An 18241-nucleotide genomic window follows, 5' to 3' on the forward strand; every position below is an offset into this window, starting at 1 on the left:
TTAAATAGTTTAACATTACCTTATGAAGATTTTTTGTAGAAATGTTTTGAGCCTGCTATATTTAATTAGGAAAAGGGTATTATTTCTTTTTATGTGTAACACAAATTAATGTGCACATTTCTGTGCAAATGTGTTTTTTTGAGGATAAATAAAATGCAGCATTATTTTTTCATTGATTGATTTAGTTGTTGTGTTAGTTCAAACATGTAAATAGAAATATCTTATAGAAATATAAACATATATGGATATCTTTGGTATTCATGTCCAGATATTTTTCAAAGAATGCTGTTTTTTTCTATGTAATCCATTAAATGCATACATCGCCAAAGGCAGGACTGAAATGATGTGTCTTTTTTTTTTTTGCTTTAGTGCGTCACTTGATTCTTAAGTGTGAATGTTTGTTATTTTATACATCCAATGAGTAGATTTAATGGGGTCAACCATCCAAAGGAATGGGCAGCATGCAAAAGAGGTGAAGAAGAGAGTGCAGTGGATGGAAATGAGTGCCCAGGTGGCTTGTGACAGAATGACAGCAGCAAGAGTAAAAGACAAAAAGACAGGAGGAGGAGCTGGAGTTCACACAAGTAAAGATGCTAAGATCTTCACTGGGACGGACCAAAATGGACAGAAAAAAAATAAGTAAATCAGAGGGACAGCTCAGGTTGGGCAGTTTTGAGACAGAGTGTTGCAGAGTGTTTGTGTGACAGACCAGGATGCTAGAGACAGGGCAAGATGATGACAGTGAGAGATAGATGATCTGCTGAGGTGTCCCCTTAAAAAGAGCAGCCAAAAGAGTAAGATTTGTCATTTCATAGATGTATTAGATTATTTCACTTATTATTATTATTATCACTCCTGCCATTGTTACGCCCCTCTGCAGCCTCTATTCTCTTTGCAGTGGCAGTGCAAAGAGTTGTCAATTGAGTCTTCAATTGCCAATTGACCACACATGGCATGTGGATAAAGGCATGCTTGAGGCAGGCTGTGGAGGCACACCAGTTTTGGTTTTATGATCTTCATGGTACCAACTGTTTGGCTTTTGAGGCGGGTCATAAAATAAATGGGGGCTCGTCCGGGATATTTTGGACTCTATTTTGGATATTTTTGTGGAGACTAAACATCAGAGGGTTTTTTTAGTGGGTGAGTGATGGTTAAGGTGTTTACTCTGATTGAGTTAACTCTCTTTAGTACGTTTCAGCAGGGTGGCTGTGCTGCCCCACATCTCTTGTCTGCTGCCCGCTCTCGAGTTTGCGTTTAAAGTTGCCTCGAGCCTAGCATGTCACCGAAGACAAGGTAGGTAAACTTAGGTTTCTCTTGTTAGTATATGATGCTGGGAGTTGCTCAAAGTAAACCAGTGGCACCGAAATCTACAGGAAATTGAGATCAGGTTGAGACCATTGATTGGTTATGGTTTTATGTTTGAAGCAGGTAAGCCTTTTGTTGAATTGGCGTATAATGTATAGTCATAGCTGTGTGTACATCTAGTAGATCTATGTTTATTGGTGCCAGATGATGAGGTTCCTGTTGTTTTCATCAAGATTCATAAGAACATGCAACATTTTCCTCCTCTAGTCTAGTTTAGTCTTGTGTTTAGTCTTTTGTCTAGTTTTTGTGAGCCTGTGTCATTTGTAGCCTCAGTTTGCTGTTCTTAGCTTAAAGCAATGGTACCTGGTGTGGTCTTCTGCGGCTGTAGCCCATCTGCTTCAAGGTTGTGCGTTGTGCATTCAGAGGTGCTGAAATATTCAGACCAGTCTTTCTGGAACCAGCAACCATGCCACGTTAAAAGCAAACCCACTTAAGTCACACTTTCTTTCCCAGTGGATGCTCAGTTTAAACTTCAGCAAACAAACTCAAAGTGTAAAGTATGGGCAACTGTTCTTCCTTTTCAATTTAAAGCTACAGAAAATGAAATAGCTCATTCGATACTGAGCTGCAAACCAGGAGAATATCGACATGAAACAAAAAAATGAACTGTGTGGTATTTGGGGCTGAAACCCAAAATATACTGTCTGGGGGACATGTAAGACCAATATGAACATGTGCTAAACTGGTACAAAATGGGACCTTTAATGCTCTCATTTTCTGTGATAGCTTTCTTCACATTCATTTTTAATCTTAGTTTATGCTGCTGTCTATAGACGGCTCTTACTGTGGTATGAAACCTTTGTAGTTTATTCAGAAAATCAAACTGTAACTTTACTACCTTAAAAAGTCTTTAGAAAGAAGTGAGGTATCTATGAGTCATACAATTAGTTTGTCTCTCAGGAAATTAAATACACTTAGTTTTAACCATACTTCACTTCTGCCAAAGAAAAGCTAATTTGGGGCTGATAATTATTTTGATTCTTTGAAGTAGTGAGTAATATTTGACTTTTATTACTTAAAGTGTGCGAGTCCACATATCTTCCTGTAATACCAGCAAACCTTTGAGTCGTGTACTCAGAAAAGATGGTGTGGGGTGATAAAGATATCTATGGTTTTATATGAGTATGCCACATAGAATAAGATGGAAAGCATACTGATTTATAAATATTTTCACTTTGCTTTTGAGAAAATGGAAAAAGTCAGTGGCCTCTGAGAAGTAGTTTGTCTCGCAGGAAATTAAGTACACTTACAGCCATATGTCACTTCTGACAAAGAAAAGCTAATTTGGAGCTGATGATTGTTTTGATTCTTTGAACTAGTGAGTAATATTTCACTTTTATTACTTTAAAAAGTGTGTATGTCCATATATCTTCCTGTAACACCAGCAGACCTTTGAGTCATGTACTCAGAAAAGATGTTGAGTATTTACTCATGGAAAGTGCAATAAATGGTATTGTTGCTCTCGTCATACTAGCTAACAAAAGCATAGTGTAAGCAAAATAGTTTCAAGGTGACAAACTCGGGGCATGGCTTCACTTTAAAGATCTTTGGTTTTTCCAAAACTTTTGATCACAATCAGGGAATATAAGTAGGTAACTAAAAATTTCCCAGATATCATTAGTTTGTACAAACCGAAACTCCCCCAAGGCCTCAGCATGCCACAAATGCACTCTGTACAACATGGAGTCTCATACAACAGTTTATAATATCCAAGATCTGTGGACAAGCTTTCTGTGAAGGCACTCACAGTGTTGTAGAAGCTGTTATGTGAAAACTGATAAAGTTTCAAACTGGCACTCTTTCTCACTTCCACACACATAGTAGTAATGACTACTAGACTGTCGGTTTCAGAAAGTTGTTGACTGTAGCTCCCCATATCCAGTGCTGACCAGGCAGGTACTTCCTCTGACTCATACCGAGGCTTTTACAGTCCTCTCACTCTCTGTGGGAACTGTGTTTGGTTGGCTTTACAGCTCGCACTGTGTGATGAGTGACTGGAATGGCAAACATTTTGCCAGCTTTAAGAACAAGAGGGAACTATAAATATAGAAGCTAAATAGTTCTGAAAAGAGATGTATGTAGACACCAGAGGTGTTTACATTGTTATACATTACTTTGTGTATGTATAGAATACACCTAACAGGGCATTTCTGCCTGGAAACTGATAAGAGAGACCATATATATATCCAGGCCCAGTTAAAAGTTTCTTATAAAAATATCTATAGTTTCATATGAGTTTGGCAAATACTGATATACAAATATTTTCACTTTGACTTTTCCATTTTCTCCAAAGCAAAGTGGCCTGTGAGAGGTGCTGTTTGCTGGCGTCTCCAGCTTGAATGATCTGTTTAAATGTAGCAGAGTCACTAAAAATCAGTAATGAAGCTGTTTTGTTTATTTCTCACAAATGCACATATATTCACCGGCCACTTTGTTAGGTACGCCTGTTCAATCGCTTGTTAATGCAAACATCTTATTAGCCAATCACATTGCAGCAACTCAGTGCACTTAGGCATGCAGACATGGTCATGATGACTTGTTGAAATTCAAACAGATGGAGAATAAATGAGGAAGAAAGGTGATTTGGTTGACTGAATGTGGCATTGGGTTTTTTGTGCCGTACAGACTGGTCTGAGTATTTCAGAAACTGGCCATCTGCTGGGATTTTCCCACACAAGCATTTTTTAGTTAAGAGAATAGTCTGGAAAAACAACATATCCAGTAAGTGGGAATTCTCTAGGTAACAATGCCAGAATGCTTTGAGCTGATAGGAAGGCACAATAACTCAAATGACAATTTGTTACAACAAAGTTACTGTGTGCCTGTATACCTTTGACGGAGAAGATGTATGCCACATAACTTTCAAGTCTTCTATGTTTGTGGCTGAAATCACAGACAAAACTGTAGCTTGTTCGCTACATCTTATTGGAACATTGCAGGCGCCCATAAGAATGTCATCCTGGCTGAAGATTGAGCCCTGAGGTACAGGTAACCACAGGCGTGCTTTACACTTATGTGATCCAACTGATTTCCATTGTGCCCTCTTTAAACGTTATGTGATGGGACTGATCAGCAGGCAGCTACCAGGTTAATCTCATCATGAATTAATATTTATTTTGGCCTCCTCCCGAGAGATCTCGACATGCGCTGCGTCTCTGACGCTGGGTGTGCGTGTGCATATTGTGTTTTATATTAGCCGAAGTCCCAAATCCCAAACCACCTAATTTCCTGGCTTTGTGCCTGCACTGCACAGATAAATTAGCCAAGCCCCAGCCCCCTGTGTCGCCCCTCCATGCCACCCACTCCCCCCTTTGAGAGAAACTATCACCAAAGGTCCATCTTATTTTTACAGGCAAGGGAGGAATAAACTCTATCAGCTCTGAGGTACATTATATAAACATTCATCTTCCACTCGGTGCAGATATTAATAGAAGTTGTACTGCTTTTTCAATGAGGCAATTACCAACCTCAACCGGGAGAAGTCGGGGGTAGTGGAACACATCTGTGTCATGAGATAAATCTGGTTTGTGATGTGTTGTGCTGCAGCCTTTACAAAGGTTTGTATTTAGGCTTCTCACTGACTAAGAGTCCTGTACTGCAGGATGAGGGTGGTGGCTGGGAATTCATTATGTGTATACTTATCTTATTTAACCCATGAGTACTCAGTGTCAGTGAGATCTACAAACCTGTCCTTCATTTTAAACATAACTATATGACCTCATGTTAAACATGATATTATACAACAAAAGGCCTAGGAGCTATGCTGGAGATACTAGTTAAAATTTCCCTTTGGATATTCCTCACTTTGGATAATAGTCTGTTGAAATAGCCCAGCATATTACATTGCCTTGAGAAACTGGTATGTGTAATATGTGTAAACCGGTATGTAGCTTCATATGTTTTAACATTACGCTCAACAAATCTACAAACTAAACCTACCAGAAAAAGTCAGATTTGTGTTGGGCTGATTATTTGTTGCAAAAAAGCTACTTGATAATAAATATTATACTGTTGCAAAGCCTTTTTATTTCCTCTTAAATGGAACCACATTTGTAAGAAAAATTGCATTTTTGGGTTGAGCAGCAGAGTTGAGTCTGTGGGTCATGCCCATGAAAAACTTGACAAATCGTCTGAGCCAATGCCAAACCGCTAATGTATAACAAACACAACCACACTGACTGAAATGCTGGTTGAAGAAATGGGAAGCCACCCCACAGCAGAGTGTGACCAGGCTGCTGATCAACATGAGGAGGAGCTGCTAGACTGTTGTGGCTGTGTATGGCTCCTCCACATGCTGCTCAGGCCCCTGTTTGTCAATGAATAAATTGTTAAATTGCCAATAGGTCTTGTTTCTCCTCCGTATTATTGTAGGGTCTTTATTTTACAATATAACGGCCTGATGGCAAATTTTGTTGTGATTTGGTGCAATATAAACAAAGTTTCCTAAAACTTCACCCCATTCAATAAACTACACCAAACAGTTAATAGCAGAATCAGCTGTTTGGCATTTGCAAGGAAGATATGGCAAGTTTTTCATGGTTGTAACCCTCAGACTCAACTCTGCTGCTCAACCCACAAATGCATTTTCCTTAAAATGTGGCTCCATTGAAAGGTAAATAAACAAGCTGTCCAACAGTATAACAATTTCCACTAGCATTGTTACAACAAAGAAATAAACCAAACACAAATCTTCTTACTTTTTGTGCAAAGTTTAAAAGAGGAGCTAACAGTTTGTCTTTAAAAGTGTTGTCAATGTTGGTTCTGTCATGGTTGGCTGTGTGGCAGGCGGGCAAGCAGAAGTGGTGGATCCAAAATGCAGGACTCAGACACAGAAATTCAACTTAAAGCGCAGCTTTAATGCTGGAAAACCTCTTACTAACTAAACTCACCAAAAGACAAACAAAAACGCTGGTGGACTAAAACACTGAAGCACAAAACACTGAACTGGAAACAAAACACTGGCAACACGGAGGCAAAACACACACAGCTTGTTGAGGGTACGACGCAACACTGACTCAGAGAAACACAGGGACTAAATACACTGGGAAGTAACGAGGAGAATGAGACACAGAAGGAGAGCACAGCTGGGGGAAATTAGAACTGACGAGACAAGCAAAGCAGGACACATTCACATAAGACACGGACCTTCAAAGTAAAACAGGAAGGATCACACAGAGACGCGAACTTGACACAGTGGAGACAGCAACTAAGAAACACAGAGACATAAACCATAAGGCAGAGGACTCTAAGAACCGAGAGACACAGAGGGGAAATCAAACATGCAGACACAGACTTACACAGAACAGAGGGGACATAGAGAAACATGAAGGGCAAGGGATCGAAACTAGAAACTCACACCAAGTACAATAATACAAAAATCACAAAGAACTAAAACGCTGGGTCAGGAGACCCAGGACCCTGACAGGTTCTCACTGTAAATTGGAAGTCTTTCTTCCACTACACTAAGAACCCATGCCCTTTCTAGACAGAAGACATTTCCTCTGGTTTTTCTGATCTATGTTTATTATTACAGGAAGTGACATCACCTTTACCGTCATTCTTTACTATTAGTGCGTCTGCACCAAAGTTTTGAGGCTTTGCAAAGGGCTTAGCTTTAGGCCTGTGTGAACAATCACAACGAGAAGATTACTCAATTATGACCTTTTTGAATGCTGAAACATCAGATAACCACCTATCGTCAACCACACTTTCAGTTGATTTGGAGGTGTCTAATGGAAAAAATGACGAAAGACTCAGTGCTGCACAGCTGAATTGCCTTTTTGCACAGCTAGGGCTGTGCCCAAACCTGCAGTTTCCTGAGCGGCCACTTTAGGGTGGCTCCAAAAATGAGTCAATCCCAATATACTCACATGTGAATATACCAACTTATAGCGTGTTACAAAAAATGTCTTTGGTCTTTATATCTAAAATACCCAACTGGCCCTTTTGAACTCTATCGAGGCCTTTAGCCAGCTGCCAGTCAAAGCTCTGTTGGTGTCTCACTAAGAAATAACATGGCTTGCTGTCCTGTTAATGAACAGACTGTCCAAGAATGCTCTGCTCCAGTTTTAGCAAGTAAAGTTCTCCTTTTTTAGTGTGTTATTTGTGTGTTATCACTAATTATAGTAGGTATCTGTTTCTGGGTGAGGCACAATCAGTGGATGCAGTATTTCTCTCATCTAATTATGGGCACTTCTGGCTCCAAAAATAACACGGCAGATGTGAACATATTAGTTGAATCATAACATTACCACTTTAAAATGGGGTCTCACTGTGACAGCCAAGAAAAAAAATCATGCATATGACTCTGACTAAATAGAATAAAATAGAATTCAACTTTATTGTCATTGCACATGTCACTAGTACAAGGCAACGAAATGCAGTTTGCATCCATCCAGAAAGTGCTTAGCAATAATATAGACATATTACAAAATATATATTACCAATAATATAGATATATAGCTATATTACAAATATGGGTCTATTATAGGTATGTTACAATGTACACGGTATGAAGGTATGTTATGAATATGCTATAACTATAAGTATGTACAGGCTGTAGTGAGTGTACAAGTTATGTACAGGCTATGAAGAGGATATAAATATGAAAACTATACAGAAATATGAAATATATTGATATATATGAACTATACAAGTTATAAACAGTTGTAGAACTATAATTATTGTATTATGATCTATTATGTAAATCTATTATGTTCCACCAACTCGTAATCACACTAATTATAATCAGGATGCATGACACAAAAGATCTGGGCCCCCAAAAAACTAATGTTGATAATATTAATAATTACACCTGAGATTTCCTGTAATATAGCCGTGTGTAGTGCCGGTGACAAAGACCCACAGGCAATACAATATGAGACAAGTTTATTTTTACAGCACCTTTCAATACCAAGACAATGAATGTGCTTTACATACATTAAGTCATAAAAGGCATTTTATGTATAGGTCTTTATGGATACTATACTACACATATAATGGCTTTCTATATATTGCAAAAGTGCTCTCTCTACTGGACAGAAATAGTAAGGTAGCAAAACCAAAAAGAATCAGAATCAATATGGCTAACTTGTTTTGGTAGTGTTTAGACATGTGTACACGTGTTCTTCTATCCTAACCTGAAACGAGTGCGAGATAAGACTCACCTCTTGTCCTCCAACTATATTTTAATTTGTTTCATACATTTCATTTCTGTGAAATGAGTCGGCACAGGGCCAAGCAATAAAAACAAACCATAACACAATAAATTAAAAAACACATTCTTTCAAAATAGTGACTTGTGCCGAGAAAATGCAGGTAACGTTCATAATTCATTATCTTTATTTTTCAATATAGTTTAGCAAACCTTAGTACACCTTTAGTGTTACAGTAAAACAATCAAAAATGATGACTAGAAGAAAAATATCAGGCCGTCTTCCAAGAATCATTTTCTAAATAATACTGAAAAAAGGTGCCTTGAAAATAGTTAAACGGAGAAAAACTGCAGACACAATTATTCGTACACTGTGATCATTAAAACTAAGAAATGCATAAATACAGCCTAGCAGGGCCCCAAACGTTGGTGTTGGATAGTATGGAAGGTGAGTACATTTTAAAGATAACATAATAAAATTGAAACACTCTAATATTACTTTCATATTTTGCCAATACTATGCACATTAATGTTTTAAGCAATAGCTCGTTTAAACACCCAAGGTGTGCTGCAGCGATTACTTGAAATGCAAAAAGTTACACTTCCAATATCTATTGCTTATGTTTCATATCTTGGAGATGTGTTTCTGCTGGACTGCTGCTATTTAAGTTTTTATTTAATCAATGCAAAGCTGCAAAAGTCGAAACAGCTACACCAACTCCGTGTCTTTTTGAGCTTTGGGGTGGAATGATGATGATAATAACATGAGAAATCCTTTAAAGTAAAGACTGAAACGCGGTGGAGTGACTGCAAGATCTTCTCCGAGATCTTCGAGGGAAGGAGCGATCGTCCCAGCTATGTTATTGCTCTCCAAAAAAAGGTTTTATTTGAGTGATTTTCTTATTATCAGGTGGGCCGTCTGTGCAGATCCAGTGTCCAGGTTTAATTTAAATGAGCTAAAGGTCAAAGAGGTCCAGTGCTAGCAGGAAAGGCAGTGTTAGTGCAGTTATGTATTACTGTCATTCAAATGTCATAGCGGCCACATGAATACATCTTTAGGTTTACAGACCGTATGAGCTCTTGCGCACTCTCTATTCTTTTATAGATATGTCTCTATGATAGAAGAACAAAAGCCCTCAGAGATGACCTCCACTCTTAATATAGGCATATATAGACTTCTTCTGTCAGCTTCTCTAATATGATAAAACGTATTTGTAATAAATTTCATTAACAAAATATTTGTATATCCCAAAACTTATTTACAAGAGAGACCTAATAAAGACAGACAAACAAACGGAACCGATTACGTACTCCCACCATTTGGGGTGAGGAAAAAAAATCTGATTTAAAACAAATCATAAAAGATTTGTTAGGGAAGAAATCTTTTATCATAAAAGAGAACGAACACCCTTTAGCGCTGCATTCATTTGCCGTGTTTGCCATTTCCACTTGTCATGAATTCTTTTCCCTTGTGAAACAAAGGTGATCAAGGTACTGAGGTGACAGTGAGGTCTAATACATACAATCTCTTACACATCAGCGGTACATTTTTGAAGAGTAGTCCAATGCTAAGGGAGAGGTTATTTAAAAATTTTTATTCAGTCTTCATTTAGAGAGCTTCTACTCTCTGCCTATAACTTGATTTAATGCACAACCATCATGCCAGAGAGAGAAATAAATCGTGTACTAAAAAAGGCCCACTGAGTTGCTATCCTGTGAAAGCAAGAGATCAAGGACTCAGAAGACCCACAGCCACAGGAAGTGAAAACACCAGCGATAAAAGCCAAGGTGCTGATTTGAACATAACACTGATTGCAGAGCAGATTGGAAGAAGCCCTGTAAAGGAGAAAAGCTTAAGTTTAGTTTCCACCGGTGTTTGTGGGAAACAGATAATGAGTAAACGCTACTCACTGTGATGAACGGCCATGCTGTTCTCCTTCCAAGTGCTCCCCTGATAAACCCTGCAGGTGTAGGTGTACGGCTTCTCATCGGCCATCGGCGCCCAGGTGAGGCGGCACAGATTAGGGTGGACCAGGCTTACGTTGCTCCTTCTACGGTCGTCTATGGACACGTAGATGACCTGGTTGGGGAAGGTGGTCCCCACCAGCCGGCTGTCCTGCCGATACTCGCAGTAGGGGCCGGGGACCTCGTAGGTCTCCGGGAACTCACAGTCCACCCTGACATTTCGCTCCAGGTAGGTGAGACATGGAAACATCTGGGGCCCACGTGGAGCAAACAGGAATGTAGTCACCGGGTTCACTGAAACAGAAGCAGCCAGGATGTTTGCTCTGTGATGGAAATTTTTAAGATAAGACGATAAGATTTCAAATTTAAGACAAGAACACACAGAGAGCGCAATTACCCTGAAAGTCAAAGGTTATACTAAAACTTTGATATTTTATGCTAAGGTCAGCAGTGGTAATACGGACCGAGCGTAGTATATTAATCTTTTGGTGTCATTGTGAAGTTATATAATGTTGTATTGAAAAAATAATAATTAGTGCTCAGACAAAGAATGTGCTTATCTCCCCCAATATTACTTTTAAAATTTGGAGATAGTCTAACGGAAATAAAAGCTTTTTCTTAATTTGTTTAACCTTATGGTTTCTTCTTTTTTTCAAGGTCACCTTTGATCTCAGGCGCTAATATATTGCGGTGAAGTTTGAAGACGATCCATGAATACAAAGTTTTTACCGGTTTTCACATTTGGTGTGATCTTGATCATTAAATCAGTGAGTTCAAGCTGTTATTAACAAATTATTATGAAATAGAATTTCATTACCCTTAGTGTTATAACATTACAACTGAAGTAGAATGTTTTTCACTTCAAGATACAGAGGCCATCATTCACAAGGCTACTCACTGAGCTAGCTAACAAGCTAATTTAGCATGTAAACATAAAATATGACCCCGCAAATGTTTTTATTCACATTCCAGTTCATTCACACAACAGTGTTGTGCGTCTTTCTCAGATGAAGAGATTAAAAGTAACCCTCAAATATCTGTAACTCTGAATAATAAATGAATGTCAGCTGCTATCGAACAAAGTGCTCATGTGCCAAGATATTCAACAAGCTAGCTGGCATGTGTATTGTTGTTGGGCCAAAGTAATTGTAATTATTTGATAATTTACATTCTTTATTTTGTATTAGTTTATTTTGAAGAAATAGCTTTGCTGTTCACACTAACTTAAGAGAGCTGCGGGCTTCTTGACTGGTTGAAAAGAGAAATGGCAGGGACAGCAAAAGTGTCATTGGGAAATAAAGCCAAATTTATTACAGCTTTGCTTGAAAAATATAGTTTATGTACAGCCTATTCATTAACTAATTATAATATTAGACAAAGACAACAAATAAATACAAAATAGAGTTTTTAAATGATTATTTTATTAAGTGCCGTTTTTATTTTGAACATTGCTCTCTCTTTCTCTCTGTATATATCTAACTATATCTATTCATGTGTGCCTGTGTGTTCTCCTGTCCACTCAGGTCAAAAGTTATAACAAATAATTTGTGATAAAAGACTCTTTCCTTGTATATTACATAATCTATATGAATCTTTACTGATCTCTGTGGTGAAACTGAGCAACAACATCTTCACTGCAGTAACACAGAAAGATTTTTGACTCGATCACAAGGACTGTGGAGCTTAAATTTCAGTAACGGTTTTATATATATATATATATAGATATATAGATATATAGATATATCTATATATCTATATAGATATATAGATATATCTATATAGATATATAGATAGATAATATCTTTCGTGTTATCAGCATTCTCGTCCTAGTAATAAATTCCACTTAAAACGGGGCTGGATGCCAATGGATGGTAACAAGAAGAGTAATTAAAGAGACATACTGTGAGTCGTCTGATGCGTTATCATTATGTTGCCAAAGAGGAGACAGCCTATGACGGACAGGTGCAGCTCCATGGCGATAGACAGGCTATCTGTCGGATCAGATCAACCTTCACACCAGCCGGAGCCTGGCAAAGTTCATCATGGGACAAAACGTTAAAGTTACGCTGCCGCAGAATGCCACCACAAGATATGTCAGACAAACACATATACGAGCATGCAACCTAAAGGTGGGATAACCTTCAAATCGCACCTATTAGCCTCCTGTAGCCTCTAATAGCGTAATTCTAACAGGCCTGGATGTGGGACTCTGTCTGCAGCCCGAATGCCGGTAGGACTACGCCCCTGCGGTGTCCGTGCACTGCAGCAGACTGCTGAGCGGTCCACGTTTCAGGCGGGTAAAACTGAATTCTTGCCGCAAAACAAGAGTTCCCCCTGCAGGTCAAAAAGTAGAAGCACAACCGAGAAATACAGCAGTCACTTCTCTGCAAGTACACGCGGGGAAGCATGCTGAATCCAAACTCAGGGGAGCTTTAAGCATACTGATAGCTGACATCATTTCACTTCAGTAGTCTTAAAAAACATTTTACCCACGGACAAGTAAATGTGTAGAGGTGGTGTTTGTTATTGCACTGTACTGTATATATTTGCTTCCCCTAAATACTGACTTCCTTATATTTTTAAGGACTAAATGTCAAATCAGGCAGTGAACCCTAATAAGTGGCAGAAGAAGCCTTTAAATTCTTAGGACAAGTAAAATGAGTTTGGCATTTCAGTAAAATAGAGTACCTATAGTATTAATATCCCTTCATGCTCTAGTCTGGTGTGATCAGTGTTTGTTGGTAAAACTATATAAAACATCTAAACTAAAGAGAAAGACATTCTAGCAACTGAAGACGCTGATATAGAGCTATATTTTATTAAACTTTAAGACATACATATGACAAATATATATAAACAATAACCTTTATTATAGGTATATCTTGTAATACTGGGCTGGACCTTCTTATACCTTCAGAGCTGTCTTAAATCTTAAAGTCATAAATTCAGCAAACATTCCTCAGAGATTTTGGTCCATGTTGTCAAGATGGACTGTAGTGTTTAAACGGTGCTCAGTTGGTAGTGAAGGACCCAAAGTGTCCCTTGAGCAGTGTTCTTAGCTGACAGCAGTGGCATCTGGTGTGTTCTTCTGCTGCTTCAGAGATGGCATTCTGCATACCTTGGCTGAAAGGAGTTTTTGTTGCCTTCCTATCAGTAGTCTAGCCATTCTGACCTCTGACACCATCAAGAGTTAATCACACTGGGGCTTCCCCCCCCCCAGTCTGTGAGCTGGTTCTCTGAGAAAATCCCAGTAGATCAGCAACCTGTCTATCACCAAGGAGCATGGCATGTTGAAAGTCACTAAAATCTGCTTTTTTCCCCCCATTCTGATGCTCAGTTTGAACTTCAGCAGGGCATCCTGACAATGTCTACATATATTAAATGCACTGAGCATCTGCCATTTGATTGGCTGATTAGATGTTTGTGTTAACAAGAATTAGAACAGGTGTACCTAATGAAGTGACTGGTGAGCATATACAAAACATTTAAAAATAAAAAAGGAAAACGAGGTAGTTTTTCATATATGGACATTACATTTTTAGATATAAATGTGACATTTAACAGAGACAGATGTATGTAGCCTATCCACTGTCACACACCTGCATTCAAAGTTTACTTTGGGGTCGCTGTAGCTCAGGAGGCAGAGCAGGTTATCCACTATTTGTAAGGCTGAATAGAAAGCACTTAAGCATAGAAAGTGTTTGTATGAATAAGTGTGAATGGGTGAATTAGGCATGTTGTATAAAGTCCTTTGAGTTCTATATAAGAGCCAGTTCATTTACCATTTTAGTTTCTTCCTTTCTTTCCTTGGAAAGGATAACACACAATACACATTTGACCCAGGAGGCATACCTCTGTACACCAAGAACAATAATGCTAAGTTTCCTAAAGTGGAAGAGAGATACCAGAAGCATGTATCATATTCTGCATAACATAAAACTGTTATTTAGTAACAATTTCTTGATGATAATATAATACTAGCTATATGGTATGGCAACAGTAAAGGAGGAAAATACTTATTGGAAAAGAACAGGCGAGGGCTCGTCTTTCATCTGCAGTGTATTAGCAGCAGAGGACCAGCAGGGTTCACAGCTACAGAGTCTCTAATGAATACTTTTGGCATGCGGGGATCATCACAGCCTGCACTCTCAGCTATTTATATTCGAAAAGGAGAAGACAATAAGAAAATGCAAGAAAACATAGCATCAGAATATTAAAAGGGAGGAGAGTAGCAGGCATCCTCTGCTATCAGAGACTGCTGAGGGTTGTGCCTTTCAGAGACTTCTGCAACACTTCTGTCAGGGAGACTGCTTCAGCATGGCAGCTGTTCAGGAAGGATCTTGATGAAGTGGATAAGCAGTGTGATGAGGATGCAGGGCACACTGTGGGTTTGGCTCTGGGAACTTTAACAAAATCTGGACGGTGTTGAGGATTTTAGACAGTATAAGATGATGTTGGACGTTAGATACAATTTTTACAACCCCCCACCTGATTAAAGTGTTACCATTAAAAGTGTTTTGAAAAAGTAGGTGTGTAGTATCATATTTATGGCAGCAATTCAGCTTTACATGATATGGGTCTTTACCAGATTTAACTTAGTCCACAGTGCGGTTGTAGGAGTGGAAGCTGTGGTCTCTTGTTTGGTTTTTAAAAGCTTCTTCTTTCCACTTCCAATAATGTTTGCAGATTTATCCTCCCACATGATTCGCTATCAGGTTAATTAAATGACTGCTGATAAAGTATCAGCAGAAAGCTACTATATGATCCTGTCATCAGCCTCGTGATCTCGTGGTTTCTGTCTCCTTTTCTTCGTAAACGAATCTCCACATCTCTGTGTTTAAAATTCATGTTGGTGAAAGTAGCAGAGAAACTGCTGACACACATAGCGCTTGCACATATTGAGTAGATCAGCTGCGGAGGTGTGCCAGCTAATCAAATCCTTGTCACCACGTATCCCTTCTCATTCATCTGCCTCCTTCATTCTTTTCAGAATGAAACCAGAGGTTTGTGTACTGACACATGATCCTCCGTCCTCTGGTAAAACAGCCTGAAAATCAATAGAAAACCGTACACAGTCCTAAGAAATGTCCCCAAAGTCCACCGGAGCAGCATTTTCTCCCCCTCCCCTCTCTGTGTCCCCCCCTCCACTCCCTTCCTCGCGCCCTCCCTCTCTCCCCTGCTTCTTCTATAAGCCGACCTCTACTGTATCTACCCCCAGCATCACACTGCAGAGCACTGAGGAAGACTCAAAAATGCATCAGAGAAGGTGAGAGGGATTCATGCGCTATGTTTGTGCATGCTGTTTAATCTGAATGGCAAAATATCGAACCGTGCCATGCACAATGCATTTCTGTCATTCGGTTATTCTGGATGAAGTATATGGTCCAGCTGCTCTAAAGCAAATGTTTGAATGCAGGAAAGGGTTGGTTTGCATCAAGCAAATAAAATGAAGTGCTTAGTCTATTCTTTCTACATATCGAGGACGTGAATAATTAGCTGGTATCCTCTAAAGAGGTTAAGCACGGAAATGTGTCAGTAAAGTTTGTACTTCGATTCTTTGCATTGTGAACCGTGAGGCTGGATTGTGATCGATTGTGTAGCGTTAAGGGTACAGCGACTTTTCTGTGGTTTAGCACAGAGCAGCAGAAGTGTGATGTTCATGTCTCCGAAGTGACTTGACTCCACTCTTTACAGCTGACTCAGATTTATTTGGAATCCAGCTAATGTCGAGACAAACACAATAAAAAACTCTTAACTTCCTCTTTTTTGTTTTGTTTTTTAGGAACCTCGGGAGAATGTCTTTGTTTACCACCATATTACTCTTTGGTAAGACACGCATCCTCACGTGAGCAACCCCAAATGTATACGTTTGTGTTCTTAATTCGGATCATCTCTTCCTGCTTCATTATAGGCTTTGCATCTGCTCAGAAGGTGATTCAGTTGTCCTACTGCTCTATAGACGAGGACCACCTCAGGATGGACTGCAAATACTCACTTCCTTCTGAGTCATCAGAAGTCTTTTGCAAGTACACGCACGGTGAACGCCTCTTCGACACCACTGACCCATCGGAGGAGCAGCACGCCCCCTTCAAGAAACGTGCCAAAGCCCGCATCTTCCCAGGCAACATCTGTCGCCTGCTGTATAAGAACCTGCCCAACGGCAAGTCCACCTTCACCTGCAACATCAAAGTGGGCGACTCGGCCCCTGTGACCAAAACTTCGGTAGTCGAGAAGAGTAAGATGCTTATCCTCATGCTCGTTTGACCCATATGTGCACTTCCTGTTATTTTTACAAATAAGAATAGAACATGTGAGCTTGACAAACAAAACGCGCGTCCTTGTGAACCTGTGTTGCTTTTTTCTTATCGCAGAGCTCCTCCTCCCCTGTTCTGCATGGAGTGTCCTATTACAAAGCTGCAGTGGCCTACTGTTGACCTTGATGACCTTTCCCATGCTGCTGGAAATTCACTGGCTGTGAAGAAGGCGCCAAACTGCTGCATATCTTAACACTGCAACCATAACCATCTGGTCACTGATGCTGTACTCCCCCGAAGTTGCGTGTATGCACAAAGTGCAATAAGTTAAACTGAATGTACTCACAGTATATATTTGGTATGTCACACACTTGCACACTTGGCATTATGCACTCAATACTAAGCACACATACTGCTGCATATACACTATACTCTAAACTAATATTAGCTCTAAGCTATAAGTTACCTGTTGTATCTGGCAGACTTTCAGTAGGGTTAATGAGAAAAAAAGCATGATTTAAAATTGAAATCCTAGATTCTGCAGTGCTCACTATCTAGATTCTATCATTGTAGCAGATGTAGTCAAAGATATTGACAGATTGCTTCTTTAATAAGACAAAAACTGTCTGATTTAGAGGGTTTTTAAGAAGGGATGGAAACTAGTTTTGCTGTTCCATCTAATGAGTGAAATCTTCACAGCTCTAAAGTGCAACGCTGCACTCTCCAATGTGAATTATTGCTGAGTCACGTCGCTCGTTAAGGTAAGCAATCTATTTTGCCTGACTGAAATCTGTCCCTAGTGTCTCCTCCTGGCTGTCAAAAAATGACAGCAGATGGCAGTGACCTTGTGCTGCACAGGCCCACTAACGGGAGACCGTGCTGTGTATTTGTCAATAGAAATTGGATGGAGCAATGAAGATAGCTGACAGGGTTTTAATGTAAGCTTCAAATGATGTTTTGACTTACTATTGCATGCAATCAAGTTTCTCTATTCTATCGTGTTCTATTCTATTCTGAGGAGAGGATCAATAGTCTGTATCAAGTCCCTCAACTACAGTTGCAAAGACACCCAAACACAGTTTTTTTTAAAATTTTGCCTTTCACGTGTGCCTAAAACACATAAGCCATGTTTGGCTGAGGCTTATTTAGTACATGTTTGAAACTATAAGCTAAGTCAGATACTCAGTCTTTATGAATTTATGAATTTACATTAAAAATTCTTTCACTGGTGCAGTGTTTTCTCCTGAGGTCAGCCTGTTCTGATGGCTGTTTCCAGCAGGATAACGCACCATGTCACAAAGCTCAGATCATCTCAGTCTGGCTCCTTTAACATGACAATGAGTTTACAGGATTCAAATGACCTCCACAGTCATCAGATCTCAGTGTCATCGGCAGCTGTGGGATGTGGTGGAGCAAGAGAGTTGCATCATGGATGTTCAGCCAGCAGTTTGTGCCAATACGGACCAAAATCTCAGAGGAACGTTTCCAGCACCTTGTTGAATCT

The 18241-nt window shown here is 39.4% G+C and overlaps 2 protein-coding genes across 2 annotated transcripts; one reads left to right on the forward strand and one right to left on the reverse strand.

The window, feature by feature from the left end:
* Positions 1 to 10247: 10247 nt before the first annotated feature.
* On the reverse strand, positions 10248 to 12457 carry LOC146624052 (uncharacterized). The gene is made up of 3 exons (XM_085363641.1): positions 12385 to 12457; positions 10430 to 10777; positions 10248 to 10354 (listed from the first exon to the last, which is right to left on the reverse strand). The coding sequence occupies exons 1-3, from the start codon at positions 12455 to 12457 to the stop codon at positions 10248 to 10250; spliced, it is 528 nt and encodes a 175-aa protein (XP_085219767.1).
* A 3278-nt stretch (positions 12458 to 15735) lies between these two features.
* Positions 15736 to 16961, forward strand: thy1 (Thy-1 cell surface antigen). Its single transcript, XM_085363642.1, has 4 exons — positions 15736 to 15749; positions 16266 to 16309; positions 16395 to 16718; positions 16855 to 16961. The coding sequence occupies exons 1-4, from the start codon at positions 15736 to 15738 to the stop codon at positions 16959 to 16961; spliced, it is 489 nt and encodes a 162-aa protein (XP_085219768.1).
* Positions 16962 to 18241: the final 1280 nt, after the last annotated feature.

This window comes from Diplotaxodon limnothrissa, linkage group LG10 (genome assembly GCF_057381915.1).
Source record: "Diplotaxodon limnothrissa isolate DT_005_m linkage group LG10, D_limnothrissa_male_GT1.1, whole genome shotgun sequence".
Classification (NCBI taxonomy): Eukaryota; Metazoa; Chordata; class Actinopteri; order Cichliformes; family Cichlidae; genus Diplotaxodon; species Diplotaxodon limnothrissa.

Excerpts from the sequence above, each read along its gene's own strand:
- LOC146624052 (XM_085363641.1), bottom strand. The coding sequence starts at position 12,457 with ATGGAGCTGCACCTGTCCGTCATAGGCTGTCTCCTCTTTGGCAACATA. Across the intron at positions 10,778-12,384 it reads AACGCATCAGACGACTCACA|TGAACCCGGTGACTACATTC; the intron begins GTATGTCTCTTT and ends CTTCTGTTTCAG. Across the intron at positions 10,355-10,429 it reads CAGCATGGCCGTTCATCACA|GGCTTCTTCCAATCTGCTCT; the intron begins GTGAGTAGCGTT and ends TCTCCTTTACAG.
- thy1 (XM_085363642.1), top strand. Across the intron at positions 16,310-16,394 it reads TACCACCATATTACTCTTTG|GCTTTGCATCTGCTCAGAAG; the intron begins GTAAGACACGCA and ends GCTTCATTATAG. Across the intron at positions 16,719-16,854 it reads AACTTCGGTAGTCGAGAAGA|AGCTCCTCCTCCCCTGTTCT; the intron begins GTAAGATGCTTA and ends TTCTTATCGCAG.